The 24,852-nt window shown below is 43.0% G+C and overlaps 1 protein-coding gene across 2 annotated transcripts in view; it reads left to right on the top strand.

Annotated features, from left to right (window-relative positions):
• Positions 1-256: 256 nt before the first annotated feature.
• ADGRF5 (adhesion G protein-coupled receptor F5) overlaps positions 257-24,852 on the top strand; it is a 46,472-nt gene continuing 21,876 nt past the window's right edge. The window contains exons 1-7 of one of the 2 annotated variants that reach the window (XM_071807122.1): positions 257-669; positions 8,945-9,011; positions 17,099-17,251; positions 17,652-17,782; positions 19,762-19,822; positions 21,000-21,170; positions 23,637-23,816. In XM_071807122.1, coding sequence (XP_071663223.1) covers positions 17,678-17,782; positions 19,762-19,822; positions 21,000-21,170; positions 23,637-23,816 — 517 coding nt within the window. In that variant the 5' untranslated portion in view covers positions 257-669; positions 8,945-9,011; positions 17,099-17,251; positions 17,652-17,677. The remainder of the gene's footprint in view (positions 670-8,944; positions 9,012-17,098; positions 17,252-17,651; positions 17,783-19,761; positions 19,823-20,999; positions 21,171-23,636; positions 23,817-24,852) is intronic. The other variant, XM_065835351.2, reaches the window with a different exon arrangement.

Here is a 24,852-nt window from a genome sequence, read left to right on the forward strand (position 1 = left end):
CTAGAAAAACAAAGTAATTTATTTTACTTTCACACCCCTGATCACCAAAAAAGTGTTTTTCTCATCTTGAAATTACACTCTCCAGCAACTCTGTGAGCACCCCCGCCCAAGTGTCCCTTGCATCCACTTCCCCCCTCAACAGCAGGAAATCACTTAGAAAATATTTCTCAGGTTCCTTCCTGGCCAGAGGTCATCTCCGTGTTTCGGACCAGCAGGAATCACCGTGTTCTCTGACACAACAAACGGAGAAGGAAGAGCAGCCCTGCCCATCCAGCATAGCGTTTTCAGGCTTGTGTTTTTCAGCTGCAACTCCACCCCGTGCTGGTGGAGAAGGGATCGTTTCCCACTGATCGCAGGAAAGGGAGGTCACGGGGTTTGCTTGATTAAATCACCACAAGCCAAAAGGTTCTCTCCCTTACAGAGAATTGCTCACAGGCTGTTTAATTTGTTCCAAAAAGAAACACAAAACAAAAAAAAAACCAAACAAACAAACCCCTAAGCCCAACAACCAACAGCACACACGGAAAAGCAGGTGTGTCTGGAGCTCTTGGGAAAACAAAGGGCAGAGACCGAGGCAGGAGTTGACACTTGGATGGGAAGTTTCCTTCCCAGCACAGAAGGACAAGTTCAGAAAAGACTCGGACATGAGGAGCACTTGTTGTCCTACAGGTATGGATGATGTGTGTGAAATGCAACATTGGTCTCCTTGCGCGGTTGAACAGTTTGGGGCGGGTGAAGGTGGCTTGAAGGAATTTCCGGGGCCAGAATTGGAAATTGTGGTGAAAGCTTCGCATGACCAGTAAACTTGCTGCAGGTTTCTACTGAGAAAACTACAATCAGTGCATGTTTCCTTTTCTGGTGATGAGTTGACAGGTTTCTGTAGGATGCTTTTGGCTTTTCAAGGTATGAATTAAACCATTCAAGTTTCTGGCGAAGTGCTACTGTTTGTCAGCTTGGCTAGGGAAGTTTAATAGAGGTTACGATTACCCTAGTTTAAACTCAGGGCTGCAGAGGTAAAGAGGGAAGTGCATGGAAATACAGTACTAATCTGGACTGCATTTATTACCTCCTAAGGCACACTGCATAGTTTCTGGGAAAAAAAAAATCAACCGCAATAGCATTTGGATTTTTTCACTTAGTTTTATGCTTACAGCAGCTGGGATTTGCAATGGAGATAGCAGGCACTGCATTTTTGTCAGCTGTATAGAATTATGGGCTTGTTTCTTTTAAGAGCAATCTCTTGCATTCCCCTTCAGTATCGTATTAGGTGACAGTGACAGGGGAGAGGGTCTTGTGGCAAGCGTGGCCGCAGGCTGAGACATTGCCATGTACTGTCTTCAAGTGTCACATTTATCTTGTTTCCATTCTTTTCTACCTATGTTTTAAGCTGCTTGAATGAAAACCAGTTTTACAGTGTAATGCTGGAGTGCTGTTGTCCACTGCTCAGTGTCAGGGGATGCGGGGATGCTTTCTGATGCTGTCACCTCCATTGGTATCTGAAACCCCAAAGTTCTGCCCCATCCAAACATCTCTGATGCAGCAAACCTGTTGGTCGCTTAAAGGATCACGACTCAGAAAAAAATACAGCTGTGATGTGACCGTGTACAACCTTGTTTCTCTCTCTGCATCAGTAGGAAAGTGATGCTCGCCTACATGCATCAGGAGCCTTCAGATTTGGGGGGGAAAGATATAAATGTTTGAAAGCTATAACTCCTGCTTTCAGTGACAGTTTTGTGGGAGGCAATGAGTTTATAACAGGCAAGGAAACAGCAAGGGAAAGTGCATTGAGAACTGGAAAGCCTGAGGCTCCATTTCACCTCACTCCATCACTTGCTCTTGCATGGTGAAAATGGCATTTCTCAACCCATAGATCTTCCTCTCACCCAGAAAATTCCTCATCCATTTCTGTCACTTAATCTGTCTTGTGATATCTGGCAACATTGCATAACGAAGTAATATATAAGGAAACACAGGGGCAAATCTTCAGCATCCACATAGAAGTGACACTTGACAAAATTCAGCAATGGCTCAGCCGGCTCAGCAGGAACCTGGTGTATTTGGCATTTGTCATTATTTAACTTCCCTAGATTCCTCTGAGTTTGTCTCCGGTGATGCAGGTTTAAAAACCAAACAAACAGAACATGCGTAGGCTCTGGGAAGATATCTTTGTCCTGATTTCCTGGATTATTTTTGTTTTTTTAACACCTCTTAGACAGGCTTAATAGAACAGTTTTCTGAAGTCTGAATTGGAGACGTGGGAAATTCCTCAAACTAGGCAGAGCTTCCTCTCATTGTTAAAACACAAAAGACCAGCGCAGCCTTTACTAGAGTTCCTTTTTTAACCCATTCATCTTGATCAAGAAAGCCCCTCTGCTGCTGCCACCATTCATGGCTGAGATTTGAGGTTTTCCAGAAGAAACAAAAGCTTAGGATGTGAATTGCATCATCCATGAGGACATCGTTCACTTTAGTGCTATATTTGCACATTGTAAATGAAATGTACTTGGACTTGAAAATGAAACGGTTCACTGCTGGAATTAATCTCAACCTTGGATAAGAATTGTGGGTTTTAAGGCCAAATGGGATGAATCTACAATAAAATCAAACTCAGAAAACCAATTTCCAGTTTTCCATGAAACAGCCTCTTAGAATTGCCATCTCAAAGAGGGGTCCAACTGCCCTTCATGAGCTGACTCGCTGTAGCTGCATGGTTATGCAGAGCTGATTTCTCAAATGATCTTGCGTGTTGCTCAGCATGCCTATAGGCAGTTACCACCCATCACTAATCTGATCCAGCACCTGCTGCCTGCGGTAATGAAGCAGCAGCTTGTTCCCCTTATCTATGCTCAGCAGCATCCTGCACAAGGGCTGAGCCAGTGCTGGGAGAAACTGAAGGGCTGTGGTGGTGGCCCTGGCATGGGCTGGAGGGGCTGCGTGAGGAAAGTGGGTGAGATGGAAGCACAAGGTGGGTGCGCAGGAACAAGGAACGTGGGAAAGAGCATGTAAAGGATGATTTGCAACGGCTCGTTTCTCTCTGATGGAGGAATGATCCACCTGTGGAACTGAATGCACTAGTTGCTTTATATTATCTGAAGCCTAATCAAACTTGGATCTATCTGTGCCCTCTGCAGGATTTGGGGAAAATACTGAAAAAGTGAAGGATCAGCTATCTCAGACTTTAGTCTGAGAGGAGCTCTGATTTTTATTTTTTATTTTTTTTCCATCTTGAATATTCTAGTTTTTCTGGTTGAATGTGTATAGCAAACCTAGAACTATCCATTCACTTATCAGAAAACATTTACAAACTAAAGGTTTTCTAGTAGTTTGAGAAGTATCTAGTTGGATATATAGCCTCTAGCTCATGTTGGAAAAGAAAGATGAATTTTTGGTATGAGAGAAAACTTCTGTTTGCAGGTTAAAGCAGACACGAGGGAAATTTTTCATGATGAGAATGAGCATTGGAATTATCTCCACAAGGAAGTGGTGGATTCCATAACACTGGACACTTTCAAGATTCAGCTGGGCAGGGTGTTGGGCCATCTTGTCTAGGCCGTGCTTTTGCCAAGAAATGTTGGACTAGATGATCCTTGTGGTCCTTTCCAACCTGGTATTTTATTATTCTATGATTCTGTGGTTTTTGCAGGAAAGAGCAGTTCCTGCAGAGCAGAGAACTCACTGTGACCGGTTGTTAGTAATTACAGTACTATATTTGCATGTTATAATGCTACGCTGGTGGACGTTGTTAGGGATTTTTTTGACTGTATTTGCAGCCTATTCTGAAGGCTTGTCTAATTATGGTGGCAGCCTGTGGGAGAGTTTTCACTCTGACATCCATCCTATGGCATGGCAACCTGATCTGTTTGAAGATTTCCCTGCTCATTGTGGCGGGCTTGGACTAGATGATCTATAAAGGTCTCTTCCAACCCAAACTGTTCTATGATTCTATGATTCTATGTTGTAACCTTAATTCATCATTTCTACACCCAGCCCGTATCTACTCTCCAAATTTCTGTTTATGCCTGTGGAAACCTGTAATGAATTCTGCCCCAAAGCACTCCCCTCTCCATCACAACCCTCATCTGAGGAAGCCAAACAAGATGGGAGTACTGGGTCTGGCTACGACAGAGTTAACTCTCTTCATAACTGCCCACAGTGTGCTGTGTTTTGGATTTGTGGCTAAAACAGTGTTGACAGCATGCTAATGTTTTGGCTGTTGCTGAGCAGTGCTTGCACAGCACCAAGGCTTTTCCTTTTTTATACTCTGCCTCTCTACTGAGTCAGATGGGGGTTGGAAGGGGCTACAGCTGGGAAAACTGAACCAAAATCACAAAAAGGATGTTTTAAACCATGCAACATCATGTTCAACAACAGAAAACAGTGGCAGGATTGTTTTTCAAGGTCATCGCTTTAAGGCTTGCTGGGCATCTGTCTGCATGTGGAGGTGGGAGTGATCGCCTTCATGTCACTTATTTTTTCTTTCCTCTTTCTTTTATTAACCTGTACTTATCTCAACCCACTAGTCTTATCACTTTTATCTTCCTATCCTCCCCCATCCCACTGGTAGGTGAGGAGTGAGTGGCTGTGTGGGTGCTCAGCTGCAGGCCAGGCTCAACGCACCACAGTAGCATACTCAGCCCACCTTTTAGACACCTTCTAATAGACCACTTTTGAATAAATAGAAGGTTTTTCCCAGCCCAGAAAAAAAGACAAAATAATACACCTTTAACTCCCCTGTGTCATCTCAATCAGTAATATTTGCTCAAAGGTCACCTAAAATTGACCACTCCTGCTACTGAAATCCTTCCCTCTGGCTGAATGGTGAGCTGTGTCTCATCTGCCTTCTAGGTATTTCTACAGCTCTCCCTTTATCAGGTTGTTAGCGCAAGCACTGATGGGTCATTCCTGCCCCAGGTTCCCTCTAAACACCCTCTAAAGTAGGGACAGGTACTTGTTTGGCAGCAGAGAACTGAAGCACAGAGATAGTGAGCGTCTGCTTACATGGCTGGTTGCTGTAAACCCAGGTTCTGCCTAAATCCACCTCAACAGGAGAGAAAATGCTGTGGCAGCCCAGGTTTGAGGATGCCTGTGAGTAGCAGAGCTGTATGTGTTCCCCATTTAAATCTTAATATGAAACATTAATTTCCAAATGCTTTCCCCAAAAACATAATAGAGCTGTGATCTAGTATGTAATTTACTGTCCTCGGAAATGCCTCAAAACGGCAGAACTTCCCCCAATTGTTCACGCACAGAGGAAAAGCTCTCCTAGAGTTCCTGCTCCGGCTCGCTCCTATGACCATAGCTTTGGCCCTCGACAGCCATCAGGCTGAGTGTGTAAAAACCATTTTCATTCCAAAGCTATCCCTACGTGCCTTACGACAGGCTGTTCACAGCATGCCCCTTGCTCCTGAAATTGTTTTACTGTTCCTTTTTGAGAGAGAAATTCTTTAAATTCCTGCATGGGGTCCTTAAAATCTGGGTTGATTGATCCTATGGCTGAGACCCCAGATAAGCCTGTGCATACCTCAAGTCTCTCCAGCTGTGAAATAGGACTGATGGCACTTCCTTCCTTCCTCTCACTATCCGCCCTGTTTCAAACCTATGGCTTAAAATGTCCAATTGCTATTAATAACTACTGAACCTTGTCTCAGTAAGGACACTCATGATGTTAGAATCATAGAATCACAGAATGGCTTGAGCTGGAAGTGACCTTAAAGATCACTTAGTCCAACCCTGCTGCCACGGGCAGGAACGCCTTCCACTAGACCACGTTGCTCAAAGCCCCATCCAACCTGGCCTTGAACACTTCCAGGGATGAGGCATCCATGACTTCTCTGGGCAACCTGTTCCAGTGTCTCAGCACCCTCATGGTGAAGAATTTCTTCCTTATATCTAACCTAAATCTCCCCTCTTAGAGTTTAAAGCCATTACCCCTTGTCCTGTCACTACAGGCTCTTGTAAAAAGTCTCTCTCCAGCTTTCCTGTAGCCCACCTTTAGGTATCGGAGGCTGCTATGAGGTCTCCCCAGTACCTTCTCTTCTCCAGGCTGAACAACCCCAACTCTCCCAGCCTGTGCTCATAGAAGTGTTCTGTGCTCCTAATGCAAATCTGGCTCAAAAGCTGCCTGCTCTTTTCCCAAATGACTTATTTCTGGCCAGCTCTGTTTCAGCATCATAGTACCAAACTTTACAAAGGCCTAATCCATCTGACAACATTGAAGGGAGGCTTCCCTTGTCCCTAATGTAAGTGCAGATGCTTCTGAGGATGTTGAAACAGAGGAGATTCCTACTGAAGTAAGGCTTAGATTGCCTGTGTAGTTGGTGGAGAGAAACATAGGTGCCTCTGTCATTTTGAACTAGGCCAGGCATCTGTCTGAAATCTAATATTCCTTAAAAGTGTTCTGAACATTGATAAAATAAACTAGTCCTGTCTATGTTGATCATATTCTGTCTTGATCTCACACCTAATGCCAATGATGAAGATGAAAGAGCTCTGATGATTTTGAAAATGTTATAGATGAATGTAGCTTTCAAGGAAGTTAAACACTAGCACTATTTAGCATTTCTGTGATATCCTGTGCTCTGAAAGACAGACCAGTACAAAAATAGTAAGTCTGGAAGTGAGATCAGCAGAACAAAATAGAAACAATTATTCTTTCTCTCAGGCTTGATCATTACAAAAGGGAATAATGAGATATGGACAACAGAGACCTGCTTTCACTGATCTAAGGGATTTCCCTCTGTCTGTATGATTCTTTGTGCAAAAGGTGGATGCTATTTTGTACTTCGACATCTTTTGTTGCTAGGTGTGACAGGCCAGGCCCTCAGGCAGGAAACTCCTGCTGTCCAGAGAGGGGTTATACAAACTCCAAATGGCTGACACCTACACAACTTGCAGTAGCTTCCTACACAGCCAGCTGTGCTTGCAGCAATAACAGGAAAAAAATCAAGAGGTTAATAAAATGAAATGAGCAGGAAGCACGCGGTCATCAGACTTTCTAGTACTTCTGTCTATAGAAGTAACCCGTGGCTGGCCTGACTTAGGGACTTAATCCAAAACTCATTGAAGCCCATGGAAATTCCACTTCAACGGATGTTGTTGGACCTCACTCTTTACGAAATCGATATGGGAGTACAAGGAGTGCTCCACCTTCCCCGTACTCACAAGGTATTGAGATCCAAATCTCTTGCTTTGTTAATACTGGTTGTGAGACAGGCCAGACACTAATAACTGCAGATGGTCCAAAAAGAATTAGAAGAAGGGAAAGTTCATTATTACACCCCTTCTCTCATCCCAGCCATCGGAGGTGAGCAAATGTATGCTGGCATGTGCTTTTGCACAGCTTTTTGAAACATGGCACTCAACTATGTGCAAAGAGCTGGAGTAGTAGAGTGGAACTTGATGTTTCACATTTTCTTTCTTTTTTTATTTCTTCATTCCTTCTACAAATCCTCATCATGAAGGTCAAGTAGGTGCCTTTAGCTGGAGCTGAGAAAACCCTCTTGAGCATAGGTGAGGAAGAAATGCCAGGAAGAAGGCAAGAACTGGGATGGGCTTTCTTTTTTTCTTTCCCAGTAAAGCACTGATTTAAATGTCTTTTTCACTTTGGTTTCAGCTACTACTGTTTTCAGCCTGACAAAGTAATGTGTCATGTGGCCTGGGGAGCATTTATCCCTTTGCTTATGAGTGCCATAGCATCTATTTGCATGCAACTACCCCACAAAAAATAAAGATTGACCCTACAGTCCCCCGGAGAACTCAACCTCTGCTTAAGTCCTACAGATCCTTTTGCATCCAAGCCAGCAGGGCCCAAAGCTGGAATAACAGTTCCTCAAACATCACAAAGTATCTCACAGCCTGTTTATTGCCTGTTTGAATCCTTATCACCAAGCAGTTCGATTTGGAGTCCTTGATTAATTTGTGTTTATTTTATTTTTGTTCACATTCAGATGTGTTATCTAAGGTCAATGCAACTTCCCCTGCCCCCCCCTTTCCCTTTTAGCCAACTCTCCCATGAAATATTGTTGTGCCTGGGTGTGTGTTTCTTAAAGTCATTGTGTGTTTTATGTCTGAAACAAACATTGTCTGATCATCCAACTTATTACGCACTACCTAAAGGTCATGTTTTGTGCACAGACGGGAAACCTCTTCTATTGTGGCTGAGGAAGAACAAACTGGATGGTCACTGAAAACAAGGGCTTTAGACCCAGAGATCAAGTCTCTGAAAAAAATGCTCTTTGGAAAGGGTAAACCAGGGCTCAGCTGCTAGAAACTACTGGGCAGCCATGGAGCTAGACTGTCTTGTGTCATCCACATGTCTGCTCTGTTCGCACCTTCTGATCTTTAGCACCTCCTTGTTCCCCTCTTCGTGAGTCCTTCACTTCCACACATCTCATGGCACCATAGGCCTTTAATCCAAAGTGCCTAAAGGGATGCAGAGCTATTCAAGCCACAGTGAAATGCTGGCATGGCGGACAGCTGAGCTTAATTAAGTTCAGAAGATACAGCTCAACTGGAAAGGTGCAGAGCAGAATAAGTACCAAAGAGGTGGGTTGGCTGCTTGCTAGAATGATGTAGGACTCATCAGCCTAGATAACTGATGGGGAATTTAAAAGTGATATATACTGTTATAAGGCCATGGAGAAAAGGTGCCATCCAGTTTGAAACTTAAGGACCAAACCTGACCCTAATGAGTGGTAGATGCAAAGCAAGCAAAGAAGATTCAGACCTCCTTGCTCCTGGATCTTGTGGATGTTGAATACTTTCCTATGTTTTCTTATGATTTACTTCATGTTGTGTAAGCTTCATAGGCTGTCAAGGGCTATTAAACACCAAGGTCTTGCCTTTGCCTCCAGAAGTCACTCTAGCTCTGATTGCCAGCAGTGGAAAGAACATGCTGAAGAGTGCTGCAACACGCTTATCTTGGTTTTATAAACCTCTTCTCTAGGGCCTCTACTGTACCTCACATTGGATAAGAAGTGACTGAGCTAGAGGATTCTTGGATCCAACCAAATGTAAGTCCGCTTATGGCATTAAGTAACTACTACCCATTAGAAAGGTCAAGTAACTGTCTCAGTGTGAGCAAAGGAGTAAAACCACAGAACTACCTGCTTTTACAACGAGGCTTGACAAACCTCTAAAGGAGAATATAGGAGGCTGACCACACAGGGGGATCATAGCCTCAGTGACCCAGGACTGTGTCTTGCAGCCCTAGGAGAGGGCCAAGAGCTGAGGCCATGGACTAATACTCACCTCACAAAAAACTCTGCTGGTTGACAATATCTTGCAGCTACAGATTTATTTGTTACTCTCCTTCCATTGACGGCAAAGGTGTGTTCATCTCTACTTCAGCTCAAGAGGGGCCACATTCCCAGACACAGAATATAGAAGTTTCAACCAATGGAAATGAAATACCTCTTTCTAGGATGGCTGTGTGAGGATGGATAACTGTATTCTAACACAGAAATGCTTGTTTCAGTTTACACTTCTTCATTCATAATCCCTCAGCAAAGAAGCCATACCAGAGTGGGTGCCTCTTGAGTTCCCATCATCAATTATTTATAGACATTGACAAGATCCCCCTGTGCCTTTCCTTTTCCAGGCTAAACTGTCCCAGCTCTCTCAGCCTCTCCTGGAATGACAGATATTCCAGCCCCTTAATCATCTTTGAAGTCCTTTGCTGGACTCAGTCACTCCAGCATGTCTATGTCTCTCTCATACTGGGCAGCTTGGGAACTGGACACTGTGCTTCAGACCAGGAAATCTCATAATTAACTCTGGTATCAAATGAAAAATGTCCCAAAGACTCTAGAAAGAAGACAATGCTGGGAACACTGAGAGGCTGCCAGGTGTGTCTACCTGTAATAGACAAGAGAGTGGAAATCTGAGAGTCAAACAGAAGGACAAGGTGGAATAAGTCAGGTTCTGCTGAGTGAATAGGTTACCTGAGCTGAGGAACCCAAGTAACAAGCCACAGGGCTGTGAGAGCCTCTAGAAGCAATCTGGCCATCAGGCATGAGCTACCAAGCCCTGCTGCAAGGGATAATACAGCATGTCCACTACATATTACTTCTGGATCTGGTACAACCCAGGTGTCTCTGCACCACGTTACACTAGGAAGGTCATCGAAGTCATAAGCTACATGGGCATCATCTCCCTGCCAAAGATGGAGATATGTACTCTGCAGAAAGTTAGCCTTCGGTAGTCCTTCCCTGTCCCAACACAGTGAAATGTCTCTAAGGGCTGGTGAGCTTTGTTACCTAGTCCCATGAAAGAGTCAGGCCAGAGGTCTAGCGCTGGTGTGGTACCTTCCCAGGACAGGTCCACTGTGCAGTTAGCCAGCAACCGGGACAGTGCTAATGTCTTGCCAAATGTGGCAAACTGTTTCACATCTTCCTTCTTCCCTGAATTACTGCTTAGTCAATAGCTATCAATCACAATTAATGTTTATTCATGTCTGAATACCCTCACTGATCCAGCAGATTGGTGTTTTCCACTGACAAGCAGCAAGTCTAACTGTGAACTGTTCCGGCAGGGCTAGGATGACGTACTTACCCATGCTATTTCAAAATGGTCATGGAAAGTTCTGTTGGCTGCTCTTAGAACATTAGAGCTGCTTGAAGGATGTCATAATTTGACCGTTCAGCTGGACAGTATTTTCTGTACTTTCAATTATCTGGCTGACTGGTTCCTATTCCTATTCCAGCTACTGTGCCTCGCAATCAGACTTGCAGAGTTATTTTCTTCTCATAGGAAGCCCTGCTTGGTCATGGTATGAATTGAGTCTGATCTTCAGATAGCTAGGACTAAATTATTTTCATTTTCCATGTACACTGTTGGAGTATGTCAGAAGGTCATCAACAATTCATGGGAAGGCTTACAGAGCAATAGAGGAATTTATAGTCATAAAGCCAACAAGGAAATGTTCATGCTTCATAAGCAAGGATGGAAAATGTGACTTGATGTAGAAGAGAGTGTGAACCAGACTCCTCCTATGGAATATCATTTAGGGAAAACCCTTGACAAGGCTGTAGATACAGTTCAGCTCCTCTGTGCTTAAAACAGTGGGAATGTTGTGCTGGAGTCATCCAGAAAGAAATTTTGGAACTTGTCAAAGATGGATATAGCAGAATCCAAACACAGCTCTGAGTACACAGATTGATGGTCTTGCATGTCTCCTCTGAAGGCCTTTGAACTCATTCATTGCACAGAAATTGAAACAGTGTAGAGAGACAAAAAGAGGTAATAGGAAGAGGTCAATAAACTACCTACCTGGTGCCCCATCACCACAAACACACAAAGAGGCAGAAACAAGGACTCTCTTCCATGTCAGCAGTTTTATAGTCTTTTCTTATAAACCTCCACTGAAGAGAACTTTGCAGCTGCCCTGAGAAGCCTAATTCAGTGCTTCTAACCTTTACAGTTACACATTTTACATATTCGCCAATATATTTATCTTTACTTCAGATTGTCCAATTTCACAGCATCCTTCATCCAGCTGTCGTGAACATTTATGTTGACCCTTTACCAAGTGACAGACCATTATTGTGTCCTTACCCAAGTCTTGTCCTATCTAAACCAAACAACCTCCTATCGACAAGGTCGTCCTCTGCTCATGTCTTTGCATTCATGTGGTTCTCCTTTGGATGCTCTCCAACACGTCAACATCCAGACACACCTCTCCAGCCAAGGCATCAAGAGCAACAAGTAGAGTACTTTTGTTACCTTCTAGGTCTTAAATTAAAAAAAAAAAAAACACTTGTTAATAAACTTTAGAATGAAATTATCCTTATTTTCAATAGCATCAGCTGAGTGGAGTTAGGTAGCAATTGGCTAAGACTCCCTCCAGATTATTTTCTGCAAGGCTAGAACAGGCAAAACAATATAAAATAATGTGAGTGAGATAATAAATGAAGCACCAGACATCGACAGATTCATCTCAAAACCTTTTGTCTCAAAGTAATCTACCTGTTAATTCCAATATGCTCAGGATACACTCTGTCCTCCCATTTCTGAAACATATCTCTGTGACGAACTGACCATGCAAAATTCAGACTCAAAAATAATAAGAACAGCAAGTGGTGTAAGAACCTACAGTGTTGCATGCAGCTTCTGAGAGGTTTTGCTATCTTTTTCTGAGTTTGGGATACAAGTGACAGTGGGATTTGATTACACAAATTGCCCAGGATAGATTCTAGAGATGACACTGAAGTGTTAACAGCCAGGACTGCAATAAAGATGGGTGAATCAAGAGGGCTGTATCTTGTTAAACTCCATTTCTAAGTTGTTTCCACATTTACTTTTGCTTTGAACAGAATCTCTGAGGTTGCACCTGTGTGGGAAGGTCACCCTGGTCTATTTTGTTCACGCAAGATGAAATGTGTTCTTGTGTTTTTGTAGTGGCACATTTCTAGTGAATTACAGGGTCAGTGCAGCTCTGCCTTGTTTTGGATGAGTGCTGCTCGTTCAGAGCAGGCGTCCTCTAAAACACCTTTTTCCTGCTTTCTTGAGCCTGTGATTGCTCTCTAAGTGCAGTCTCAGATGCTGAAACTTAAAGTGTTCTGGGGTTGAAGCTTTAAAAGTTTAAAATCCAGGAAGTTCACCGTTTCTGGTGACATGACAGTAAATGATGAATGCACACAGGAAAAAACAGCAGGATGATCGGGACATTTCCCTGTGCTCACATACCAAGTTGATTACATACCTTATGCTCTGACATTGTGCAATTTTCAGATTCGCCTGCAAAGCAAACCAAGGTTTCTCATCTGACAACCCAGCGTCTGGAGCAGACACCATCTTTTAAGGAATCTTTTCACCTTTCTGACATTCTTGCCCATTCTGCTTGCAGAGAGAAAGGTGGTTGCATTTAGTGCTGTAGATGTAGCCTCATTCTTCTGCTTGTTCAGGTTCCTGAACCAGACTGGTGTCACTGCAACAGTGGGAACAAACTCTATGGGCAATGAGGGCATCAATCACATCAATTGCATCGCCTCAAAACTGCTGAAGAAAGGCAGGCTGAGGGCTGATTCACCACATTGTGGGGAGGAGCAGGTGACCAGGTTTGCAGGAGAAAGAGCAGGAACAGGCTGTATTGCTGCCAAGGACAATGCAACCTCCAGTTGGTTCACTGGAGAGAAGTTTAAAATTACATATTGTGATATCCTCAGTATCCTTAGTAATTGCTGGCACCTACAAAGGCTGCAAGGCAAACTTTTCTAAACACGCGTTTTGCTTTCTATGAATCACACCTGGCAGGAAACAAAATGCTGTGACATGTCTTAGGGCTTTTAGAAATGGAGCAACCAACACACCGCAGCTGATAGAGAACTCAAGACCTGGCCCTGTGATGCAAAAACAACCACTACTACTCTAGACAGTTAACACCAAAGGTAACCCAAACTATGCCCAATGCTGCTGTGACAGCTGTCACTCCTGCTGCCCTGAGACAGTCCATGTCAGCTGGCAACATGACCCTATTGCAACTGCTGGACCAGCCCCAGTGTCACAAACCCTGAGTTTGGGAAGTAGTGTCAAAGTGGGAAAGACATGTCACTTTATCAGGCACCTTATTGACTTTTCAACTTCTGTTTTCCTTCTGCTGTGTGACAATGAGTGGCATTTACAGCTTTACTCAGTTGTCTACCTTGGAGACGTGTGCCCTTTTGGCAAGCCCTGGTGTGTCCCACGTGGCCTTCAGCTGCTGCATGGTAGCTCTGGAGGTCCTGGGGTACATCCCATGAGTCTATTGCCCTCCATGGACTTGTTATTAGGAGGCAGAATCTCCACAGAGACCATTTCCAGTCTGTAGGGGAAAAGGAACTCTTTCTATAGACCTATTGCCTGAATAATAATATGAGTTAAATCCCAGGCTTTTCCACAGACACTGCATGAGTCTCACACACACTAATATGGAAACAAATTCCATTGATAAACCATCTGTGATCAAACACTGTAGGAACAATCGCCCCATTGTTCTCTGGAGAGATGTCCCCTTTTTGTACACTGGGTTTCTGGCTCCAGAATTTGTTCAAGGTCCAAATAGACATAACACATCAGAGTTTCCCCCAGTTTCTGGGGATTTCTTGCTCTTCCGTCAGAGTCATTGGTCTGCATCTCTGTGCAGCTTCTCTGAGGGCACCAACGCCAGGTCCAGCCCACAGTGAGTACGTTGCCAGCTCAGGTAGGAAGACTTTGGGGTTTTCCTCCCTTGGCATTTTAATGAAAGCCCACAAACACTTTACCATAGCTACAAAACACGATTTCACTGTTTTCAGTCCTCAACACCCTCTTTTGTTAGAACAAAGCAGGTGAGTAACAGCAGTGGAACAAGTTAGTCCACTTGATAAACTAATCTGCAGATAAGACACTGAAGGACTTAGATCAGTGCAGGGAGAAATAATGAGTACTACCTGATGAATAGTATCAGGAAATATTTCCTCTTAAAATGCCTTGTGGGTTTTCTGTAGCGGCATCTCTGATCAGCCTTGGACTTGAAAATTACGTGCAGGTCCTAGTGGTGACTTGTTTTCTGGGCAGTAATAACATGTTCAGCTGATTATACAAGTTCCTGTGTCTTGATTTCCCTCTGAGACAGCAGCCTGGGCTGCAGTATGAAGCAGAGGGTGCTTAAGATGGATCTAATTAGAAGATCTTCTATTTGAATCACCTGAGAAGGTAAACCACATTATACTTCCATGTGCTTTCATTATTTTTTAAAATATATGTGATGGTAACTATTGTGGTGGGTGGATTTTCAAGAGAGGGTGTAAATATTTTGCAACATGTATGAAAAAGAGAAACTTAGAGAAGAAGTAGAAAGAAGGTCATGTAGATCATCTGTGTCCTGAGTTAAAGTGCGACCTTGCTATTTACCTCTAGGAATCTTCTGCGCTTTAGAGTTAGCTGTAAACAACATTTTTCAGCCTGAGAGCTGTGGAGAAGAAGAGATTCAGTAGCAAACCTGGGCTTCTCTAGCTCTCTGGGCCTTATAAATCAAAGATACTTATTACCTTCCAGGAGACAGTTTGTATGACAAATGATGGATGTGTCCACATATCCTCTGTTTTACCAACTCAGGGTAGATAGATACTTGGGAGATTGCTTGCTGAAAAATTTACAGCAATTCTGTTTTCAGCAAGACATTGAATGAACAAGGGGAGCAGCCACATTACTTGAGAAGGACATTATATTTTTCCTTATTTGCAATTTGATATTTGTTTACTAGTTTTCTGTCTTTCTAGATACTGGTTTGGAAATTTTAGACTCTTAAATAGCTACCGAATCCCAAGTAGCAGCATGGTTCTAATTTATATGAGTTGTCCTCTATATTGTTTATTATGTATACAATTAATGTGGCGTTTAGTCTCAACTACATGATTGCACAAAGGATGTGTTTGAAAATAGACGCTGACCCACAACGTTTGAATATTAATGCAAGTTTGTTGGCACTGCAAATGATATATGCAAAACTGTAGCAGATGTTGTTTAACCTCATCATAAACTTTGTTTAATGATATTTTTTCCTTTTATTAACTGTAACAAATGAAACACAAATTCTTTGTACAGATTAAGCTATTGTACTATGTGCTGTGAGCATATGCTGCACATACAAAACTATCAGAAATCTTTGTTTTGTTAGTGTTTCTATTATTAAGCCACTATCTCAAAGACTTGTGCCACAGGTTATAACTTGGCAATGTTTCCTTCTTGATTCATTTTGATCCATCTTGGTCTTGGGATCAGCCAGATCCATGGAAGACTTGAGGTTGTCACAAGTGGATGATGTCTTCAAAACAGCAAAATAGCCTTTTTTGTGGAATGCTGGATATACTGATGGACAGTCCCAGGAAACTGAAGAGACACTTCCTTTCTCTTACCTTTTTTTTTTGTTGTTTTCCCCCAATTCTGTCAGCCATTCATCCACTGGATTTTGGGGCAGGGGGGAAGGATGTTATGAATCTATGAAATGTCTCGATTTCTGGTTATTCCTACATAGGTTCATAAGAGCATCTTATGGATCATCTCCCTTATGAGGAAAGGCTGAGGGAGCTGAGGCTCTTTAGCTTGGAGAAGAGGAGACTGAGGGGTGACCTCATTAATGTTTATAAATATATAAAGTGTGAGTGTCACAAGGTTGGAGCCAGGCTCTTCTCTGTGACAACCAATGATAGGACAAGGGGTAATGGGTTCAAATTGGAACACAAAAGGTTCCACTTAAATTTGAGAAGAAACTTCTTCTCAGTGAGGGTGACAGACACTGGCCCAGGCTGCCCAGGGGGGTTGTGGAGTCTCCTTCTCTGCAGACATTCAAACCCACCTGGACACCTTCCTGTGGAACCTCAGCTGGGTGTTCCTGCTCCGGCAGGGGGATTGGACTGGATGAGCTTATGAGGTCCCTTCCAATCCCTGACATTCTGTGATTCTGTGAGCAGCCATACTGCATCAGCTGAAACGTCTCTATAGCACAGTTTTTCTGTTTTGTTTTGTTGTTGTTTATTGGTTTTCCCTCTGTTGTTACACTAGAATATATCAAAATTAATTTTCCTTTTTCAATTGCTCCTCGGTTGCCCCATCCCTCGAGACATCCCAGGCCAGGCTGGACAGGGCTCTGAGCAACCTGATTGGGGTGAAGATGCCCCTGCTCGTGGCAGGCATTGGACTGGATGACTTTTGAAGGTCCCTTCCAACCCAAACTGTTCTATGATGCTGTGATTCTATGATTCTCAGAGTTCAGTTGACATTTCCTCAGACCCCATTTTTGAGTGGTAATAGTCAATTCAGAGTCCATCACATAATACATGATGTCAGGATAATTTCTGTCTACCTTATACTTATCAATGCTGAATTTCATTAATTTCATGACCTGGTCTCTCAGCAACCTGCAATCCCTCTGCAGATCTCCATAGGTAGACTTGGCTTTTGTTAGTCTCAATCATTTAAAGTTTTCCATGGTGTTGCATCACTAATCACTGCCTTTTCCACATGAGAACAGAAGGTAAGACACAACCTTACATGCACATTTTGGCAGAGCTCTGGTTATAACATTTTTCTGTTGGAAAAGCAAATAATTTCTTCCTACTTTTGCCTCCTGTCTTGTAACCAGGTTAGTGTCCAGGTGAAGCTTCACACAGATGAATCTCTCTAGGAACCACCTCTGGTGAGAAACCCAGACAAATCCCTGCTGGATACCCACATAAGTGACATCAATTATATCACTTGGCTATAAAGCTGCTGCTGTCCTCAGTCCTGTCACACGGTGAGACCACATATCACGTTCATATTATAATTTCCTGTCATGGGCTCTTTTGAGCAGGAAAGTCACAGCAAAGCACCCTGTCTACTTGGGAGCACCACCAGTGGTGGCAATAAACAGCCATTGCCAATGTTCATTAACATCTCAAGAGATGTAGATTTTTCTGTTTTCACCTGGTGATTCACAGCCTTTCAAATCCTGAGATTCTGGCTGGGTTGTATGAACAACCTTTTCAATGCAAAACAATAATAATTGTACCAAAGCTCATTATTTTAATCAAGCTGACGTTATCCACTCTGAACATACTCATCTAAACATACTGTTCTTGTAGAGCATGGTGGTATTTCCTATGGTGTGAGTCAGCTGAAAATTCCCTGAGCATTTTGCTTCATTCTCTTTTCAGGCTGTACAGCAAAGTCACCAGACAAAATGCCATCCCTGACTACTGCAGGTCTCCACTGCCTATTTCTACTGGTCACAGCATGTTGCCAGACAGCACAGGACTCAAGCTTCAATCCATTAATCCACTATATAGTGAGTATCCTTTCCCAACCCCATGGGTTTTCATTTGGTCTCTGCTTGTAGCACCCTGCTGTAGCTCTCCTTTACATCCGCAAATCCTTTACCTCCACAAGTCATTAAAAGTCAGTAAAAGATCAGGTGGGGAAACTGAACACAGAGTCTTCACAGTGTGTAAAAGAGATGGAGAAAAGCAGGACCTGGGCTCTTCTTGCTTCCCAGTCTTAAAGCCTCTCCAGAAGGAACTGAGCAAAACTTCTGATTTCTCACTTGTGTTAGACTGTAAAGGATTTAAATTTCTGTCCCCGTGGCTAAGCCTCGGTAACAGCTACATGGGCACTTCCTGACAGGATTTATCCATTCTATGAGAGAAACCAAATAAATCTTCCCTAGAAGTGACCTGTCAACAAACCAGTTCAGGCACAGGTAGGTGACAGGAGTCTCACTGCTGTCTCCACAGTAGGACAAGTACACATGATCAAAATGCCACTCCTGAATGACTTGTGTTTAGATGTCGCAAAAATTTACCAACTCTTGGTCTATCACAATTATTATTGGACCAGAAAATACTTATTTTTTCTTACATCGTGAACTCTATGAAGCCAAAATGGATCCTAACATCTATCTTCATCCCCCAGCGCCACAGGGACCTTAGTTCTGATGGACCAGTCAGAACATAATATGCTTTTTTAAGCAGGTTGTAAAAGGGAAAGGACACATGAAGGGGAAGGTGGGAACTCCTTAACTTGTTTCTACCACCATCCCCTGTCTCAGCAAACCAAGACAGAGCTGGTTCCAGTAGCCTCATCTGCCTTTCAGCAAATGTCTAATAGTGACAAAGTATCTTGTTTGAACTGTTTTTTATAAACTGTCTCCATCTCAGTGCTTGCACATTTTCATGAAAAGCCTAACACTGTATTTTTTAGCATCGTTGATCCATGATACACCCTGCAAATGAGTCATTATTTAATGGCATGACATACGTGAAGTATTTAACAACATAGCACTACCCAGCAGTTGTTTGGGAGGATAAATGAAAAAGGAAACCACTGATTCCAAACCTGGAGGAAGACGTGGATCACAGGGGGCTTTCTGTGACTCTCACAGTTGCCCTCTAAGGTGAAAGAGCAGTACGAAAATGCCCACGCACCTTGGGATCTTCTCTGCCAGCACAGCTGTGATGCAAAGCCCAGCTCTAATCACACGCCAGACGGTTCCTTTATATAAAGAGACGACTTAAGAGTTGCCAAGCTATTCACCCTTTCTGTAAATAAAGATTCCAGTAGGACTCAAGAAACTGGCAAAGATGCAAATTTCCTGCCTGCGTCTTTGCTTGCGCTTTAGCTTTTCTTGCTAACTGTGGTGCCAATGTATTTTTAGGAGATGGCTATAAAAAATAAGATGGTCTGTGTCTCACTTGGCTGCACCCTGCATGAACCCAGCCGTACTGAATTTGTGCCACCACTGCCCTGGTCAACAGTGCTATTGATGGCCCACAAAATAGCTGACCTGGCGCCTGAGCTGGAGCCAGGGCTTTTCAACCTCTTTTCTGCTCCTTCTCAGGCTGGCTTTGCTGCTGCAGAGCTGGAAGCTCAAAGAGGAAAGCAAAGGGTATTATGAGTCCATTTTCTGGATTCAGAGGCTGAGTGGCCAGCTCTCCCAAGCAGTTTGCAAGGCTGGCCCAGGACTGAGAGAACAACATCAGCCCAGTAGCCAGTTTGCAGCTCAGACACAGAATTTCTACCTTGCAGATCTATGCTGGGAGACACCTGCAAACTCAGTACATCCTTCATCTGGTGGTTAACATTTCCCTGCTTGGAAAATATAAATACTCTGTTTAAAGAGGAAAAGCAGGGTGGGGAGAGGCAAAGATTGGCGAAGGGAAAAAAAATATCTCTACTGGTATTTTATTCGGTAATTCTTTCATGCCAAGAATAGCAGTTGAAGCTTCACTTTGTTTTTTCACAGAGCTTCACTCTTTTTTTTCCCCACAGATTGACAGTGCACTAGGAGAGGAAATTTTACAGCCAGAGATGCACAGGCAGAAGAGAAACAGTACGTACACAAATATTTGGTAACAGAGCAGGTTTTTAAGAAGCCAAGGGTGATATCACTATTGGAGACAGTATCTCCTGAGGTACCGAACTGTGACCATCAAGGAGGAGGTAGCTGTTGTGGTTTAACCCCAACTATCAGCTAAGCACCACACAGCCAGTCTCTCGCTCTCCCCCAGTACAATGGAGGAGAGAATCAGAAGGGTAAAAGTGAGAAAACTCGTGGGTTGAGATAAAGACAGATAAATCACTAAAGCAAAATAAGGAATTTGTTCACTACCTTCCATGGGCAGGCAGGCGTTCAGCCATCTCCAGGAAAGCTGGGCTCCATCACGCCTAAGGGTTACTTGGGGAAGACAAATATCATCAATTCGAGTGTCCCCTGTTCCTTTTTCTTCCCCCAGCTTTTATCACCGAGTGTGGCAACACGTGGTGTGAATGTCACACTGCAGGTGATATGGTGTGTGGCATCATATTGGGTAGTTGGGGTCAGCTGTCCCAGCTGTGTCCCCTTCCAACTTCTTGTGCACCCCCAGCCTTCTTGCTGGGAGGATAGAGAGTGAAAAAGAGAAAGCCTTTGTGCTGTGTAAGCACTGTTCAGCAATAACTAAAACATTGTGTTATCAGCACTGTTTAAATTACAAATCCAAAACATAGCCCCATACAAGCTACTATGAAGAAATTTAACTCTGCCGCAGCCAGAACCATTACAGTAGTAAAGGCACAAACAAAAGAGGTGGAAGCCTTTGTCTGATCAGCGATTGACATGTATGAGCACAGCTTCTATACAAGATTAAATACATGGTATTGAAAAAAACATGAGCTTCTTAGCAGAACAGATAATCCTGTATGGCTTCAGTTTATGGTTGTCAGTCAACCCATCCTCTTTCTGAGTCAAAGGAGAGAAAGGGTGAGACAGCTTTTCTCTGTATATATTATGTCATTTATATCAGCTTCCTTTTGCTCTGAGACCAAAGAAATGTAGTTTTTGTCAGACAAGCAGCAGATGAAAGGTGTGCAGAATATCTGCTGAGTAGGAACCAAAAAGATTTCCTAAGCAGAATGACACACTAAGCTGCCATTAGACAGTAATAGAGCCCAAATGCTGAAACAGAAGCCATCAATTTATGATTTACCCTCACACACAGCTTTGCAGTCTCATGCTATTTCTCTTTCAGTGCTTACTTTTGATCTTCCCCCTCTGGAGTACACCGTTGACATTGAAGTAAGCCTTACAGATTCATCTTTTCTGGAGCCGATCAAAGAGTATTTTAAAAACCTTAATCTCCCAGTTTCAACTAATATTTCAAACGCAGAAATGACAGTTTCAGACATCAACGTTACAACAGGTGGGTTGATTATCTATTTTTGTATTTTGGATGTTGTGCTTTTTTGCCAGTATTTGATCTCTCCCAGTTTTACCATCCATCACCCTTAGAAATCAGCAAAACTGAACTGTCTCTGCTGCCTACTGAAAGACCCAACAAGACTGAAGCTTTAGCACACAACAGCGTGTTTTGTTTCCTGCATCCCACTGCTCCTCTTTAAATAATACTGGCATTAGAAATAGCCCTGAATACTTTACTTTTCCTAAGGAAGGGACAAAGCCAGAGGAAGCCTGAGCCAAATGATTTTGCTCTGGTTTGACTAACAAGCAGTCTCAGTTACTTTCAAGTCTCAGGAAGCTGCGATGGTGGTTATCAGACTGTTTACTTCCCTCCACTCACATTTGGAACGTAAATTGATGTAAGAGGCTGTACTCTGACCCTGGCAGAGACACACTGCAGAAGATGCTGTCTTTTCCTGATATAACCCACTAATGTATTCTTACAAGGCACGATACAAGAAAGATTTTAGTACATGAGTTGTGGTTGTGCAGCATCACATCCAAGTGGCACTTCACTGACTCTAGCAGTGTCACAAAAGTCATCATTTGATGGAAACACTGTGCAAGCAACAGAACTGTATCACTCAGAAAAAGGACTCTGTATGATCTTTGAAGTAGTACATCCTAATAATTAAGCACCACTAGTGTTACTATGATTTTTTGAGCCTCATTTGCTGTACTATCTGCCTTCTCTAACATATGACCTCCTCCTAAATTTCTTCACTTCCATACATTTAAGTTCTCAATTATATTTTTCATTTACTCCCGCATTTGTATTTCATTTACCATGAAGACTTGACTCATGATACTGACAAAAAAAAGGAATCTAAGTAATTTTAGCTATTTTTTCCTGCTGTGTTAGAGAGACATGTATCTCCTAGAAAGAAAACAAGACATTAGCAAGCAATGTTTAAAAGCCTAATTTATAATGCAAGCATTCACTTTCTTACAGATGACATATGGAAAAAAAAAATAGAAGAATTCTAAGTGCTTCTCTAATTGTCGAGCTGCTTCAGACTTACACTTATGATTTTTGCAGCTTGCAATCAAACCCCTGCAACAATGCCTAAGTGGAGTAGCAGATATGCAGAATCAGGTCCCAAAAGCCAGACAAGGTTATTTTAAAACCATGTGATACAGAGATGCAAAAATCCCACCTTACTTTTACCAGACGAAATAAAAAATACTTCTCATTTTGCCTTGCTAAAGTGTTGGGCTTTTTCTCAGTGCAGCAGAGGATCAGAGGCCGGAACAGCTCTGCTGTGAGGACAGACTGAGAGAGCTGAGGTTGTTCAGCCTGGAGAAGAGAAGGCTCCGGGGAGACCTTGTTGTGGCCTTTTGGTGCTTAAAAGGGACCTATAAGAAAAGTGGGGACAGACTTTTTAGCAGGACCTGTTGCAACAAGACAAAGGGTGACGGCTTTAAATGAAAGGAGAACAGATGTAGGCCAGACATGAGGAAGAATTTTTTTTGCACTGAAAGTGGTGAAACACAAGCCCAGATTACCCAGAGAGGTGGTGGATGCCACATCCCTGGAGACATCCCAGGCCAGGCTGGACAGGGTTCTGAGCAACCTGATCTGGGTGAAGATGTCCCTGCTCATGGCAGGGGTTGGACTGGATGAGCTTTGGAGGTCCCTTCCAACTCAAACTGTTCTGTGATTCTTTGATACACAAACACATTAAGCATTCACAACCATAGAGAAGGAAATTTATTACTTTCTTATCACTGGCCCATAAAGCAATGAAAGGAAGTGTTTATCAGGTCTCAAACTAACATGAAAACAGAACTTCTAAAGGCCTTCAGGGTCACATGGAATGTGTGAAAAACATTTTGTTAATATCTTACTTTGCCAATGGTTCATCAAGAGCAGAAAAACTTATAATTAAGTGGTTTCTTGTTATTTTTTTTTATTTTAGAGAATGTATGTCTTTCAAGCATTTTGTGATACTGTTGCATCCTCTCATGCAGCATCTGTCAAGATACAGTCAGAATGACACAGCAGCTCACTAGCCACCAGGACTTTGAATGACCATAGCATGCACTTACAGTCTTTAAAAAGCCTATACATTTGCTTTCTTCCCAGGCAATATAGGCATATCTAATCTGAAAAGTATCACAGAACACTGGCCCATATGCCAGGTAAATTTTTAGGATCAGACTTCACATCTCCATTCAATTACTTAAAAGTAATCGATCAGACTTATCCCTGTGTCAGCCCCATTCCAATTTCTGATTAGTCATTTATTAGTAGTATAGTAAGATTTGCAAGGCATCAGTTCCTCACACTTGCATCATTCAAGTGAACTCATGACAAGGTTGACATTTAGTTGAGATCATTGGCATAAAGCAGGGTAAATATATATCATGCAGTATGTTATGCCCCATTTACCATTCTCACAGTATTTCTCTGCCTGTCTGACACTAGTCTGTCTGCCCAGTGGTGAGAACAGTAGCTGTTGTTCATGTGAAAATGGATATGCCTGGCCAAGTGCGGTGTGCAGTGACTTGATAACCTGCCCTTCTGTCAGTCAAGCACCCGACCTGCCCTGCGGCTATGTGAAGGAAGCACCTTTCCATGGACCTTACTGTGAGCCTCAGACTGAAGGTAAGGAGAAACAGTGCTGAATTTCATCGCCATACAACTCATATACTGGTAGTGGTAAAGCAGTACATGAAGACTGAGGTGGCTACCACATTACCTCTAGAGACACTCAAGCTCTTCTTTTGGGATGTGGGTCCACCTTGACCCAAGTACTTGGAGATATTTAGTGCCATGCTGGATCTCCAGCTCCTGGAATCACTCACATGCCTCTTTGGGACTTTCAGCTTCTGCTAAGCAAAGAACGTTTAATCTCATCACATTTTCAACAGAGGAACTTACAAATGTGACAAAAGTGTGCTGTAGTGATCAAGAAAAGAGAAAGAACAAAAACTCCAGCATGTATCTTTGGTTTTATTTCATGACTCTTGTGACAAGGTGCCCATGACTTTTTAGGAACCTGACTGATGCCTGGACACTTAGACTTGGCAGCACTGGCATGGACCACTACCTGTTGTCTCTGCAATTCACAACAAACCTACATGAGGGGCTACCTCTGATTTGTGATAGAGCAGCATGCAGAGGTATCCCTAGAGCTGGAAGTAGTCCAGCTGTCATGATGCCTCTTCTAGTCAACCCTACTTAGAGGCAATTCTTTTACCATAGGGCAACCCCACATCAATACTGCTATGCTATTTCCAGGACTAGAGCTAGTAACTCTTCCATGTAGAAGTTTGACACCCCTTAGAAGTCCAAGGTCCTAAGTACAATGCTCCTCCACTGCATGCTATGGACATGTCCTTAAGAGGACCTAACTTAGAAAATCCCAATATCTCTGTAGGCATTTTATACTCTTTTCTGCCCATTGATGGATCTTCTCCAAGAATATTACCCTCCTGAAGTCATTGAGGGTTTGTCCATTAATTTCAGTGAAATACAGGTGGAGATTCGCCCTGTGTAACTTTCACTATATAAAAGTGTCTGGTCAAAGTTACTCATCCAAAGTCTCTACAGCTGGAACAATGTAGCAATTCAGCCATTGTGGGAAAGCTGTCTATGGCCTTCTGGATGTATCACCTTCTGAAGGTGCCTACAGCTTTGC

Source organism: Patagioenas fasciata, chromosome 3 (assembly GCF_037038585.1).
Source record: "Patagioenas fasciata isolate bPatFas1 chromosome 3, bPatFas1.hap1, whole genome shotgun sequence".
NCBI classification, from domain to species: Eukaryota; Metazoa; Chordata; class Aves; order Columbiformes; family Columbidae; genus Patagioenas; species Patagioenas fasciata.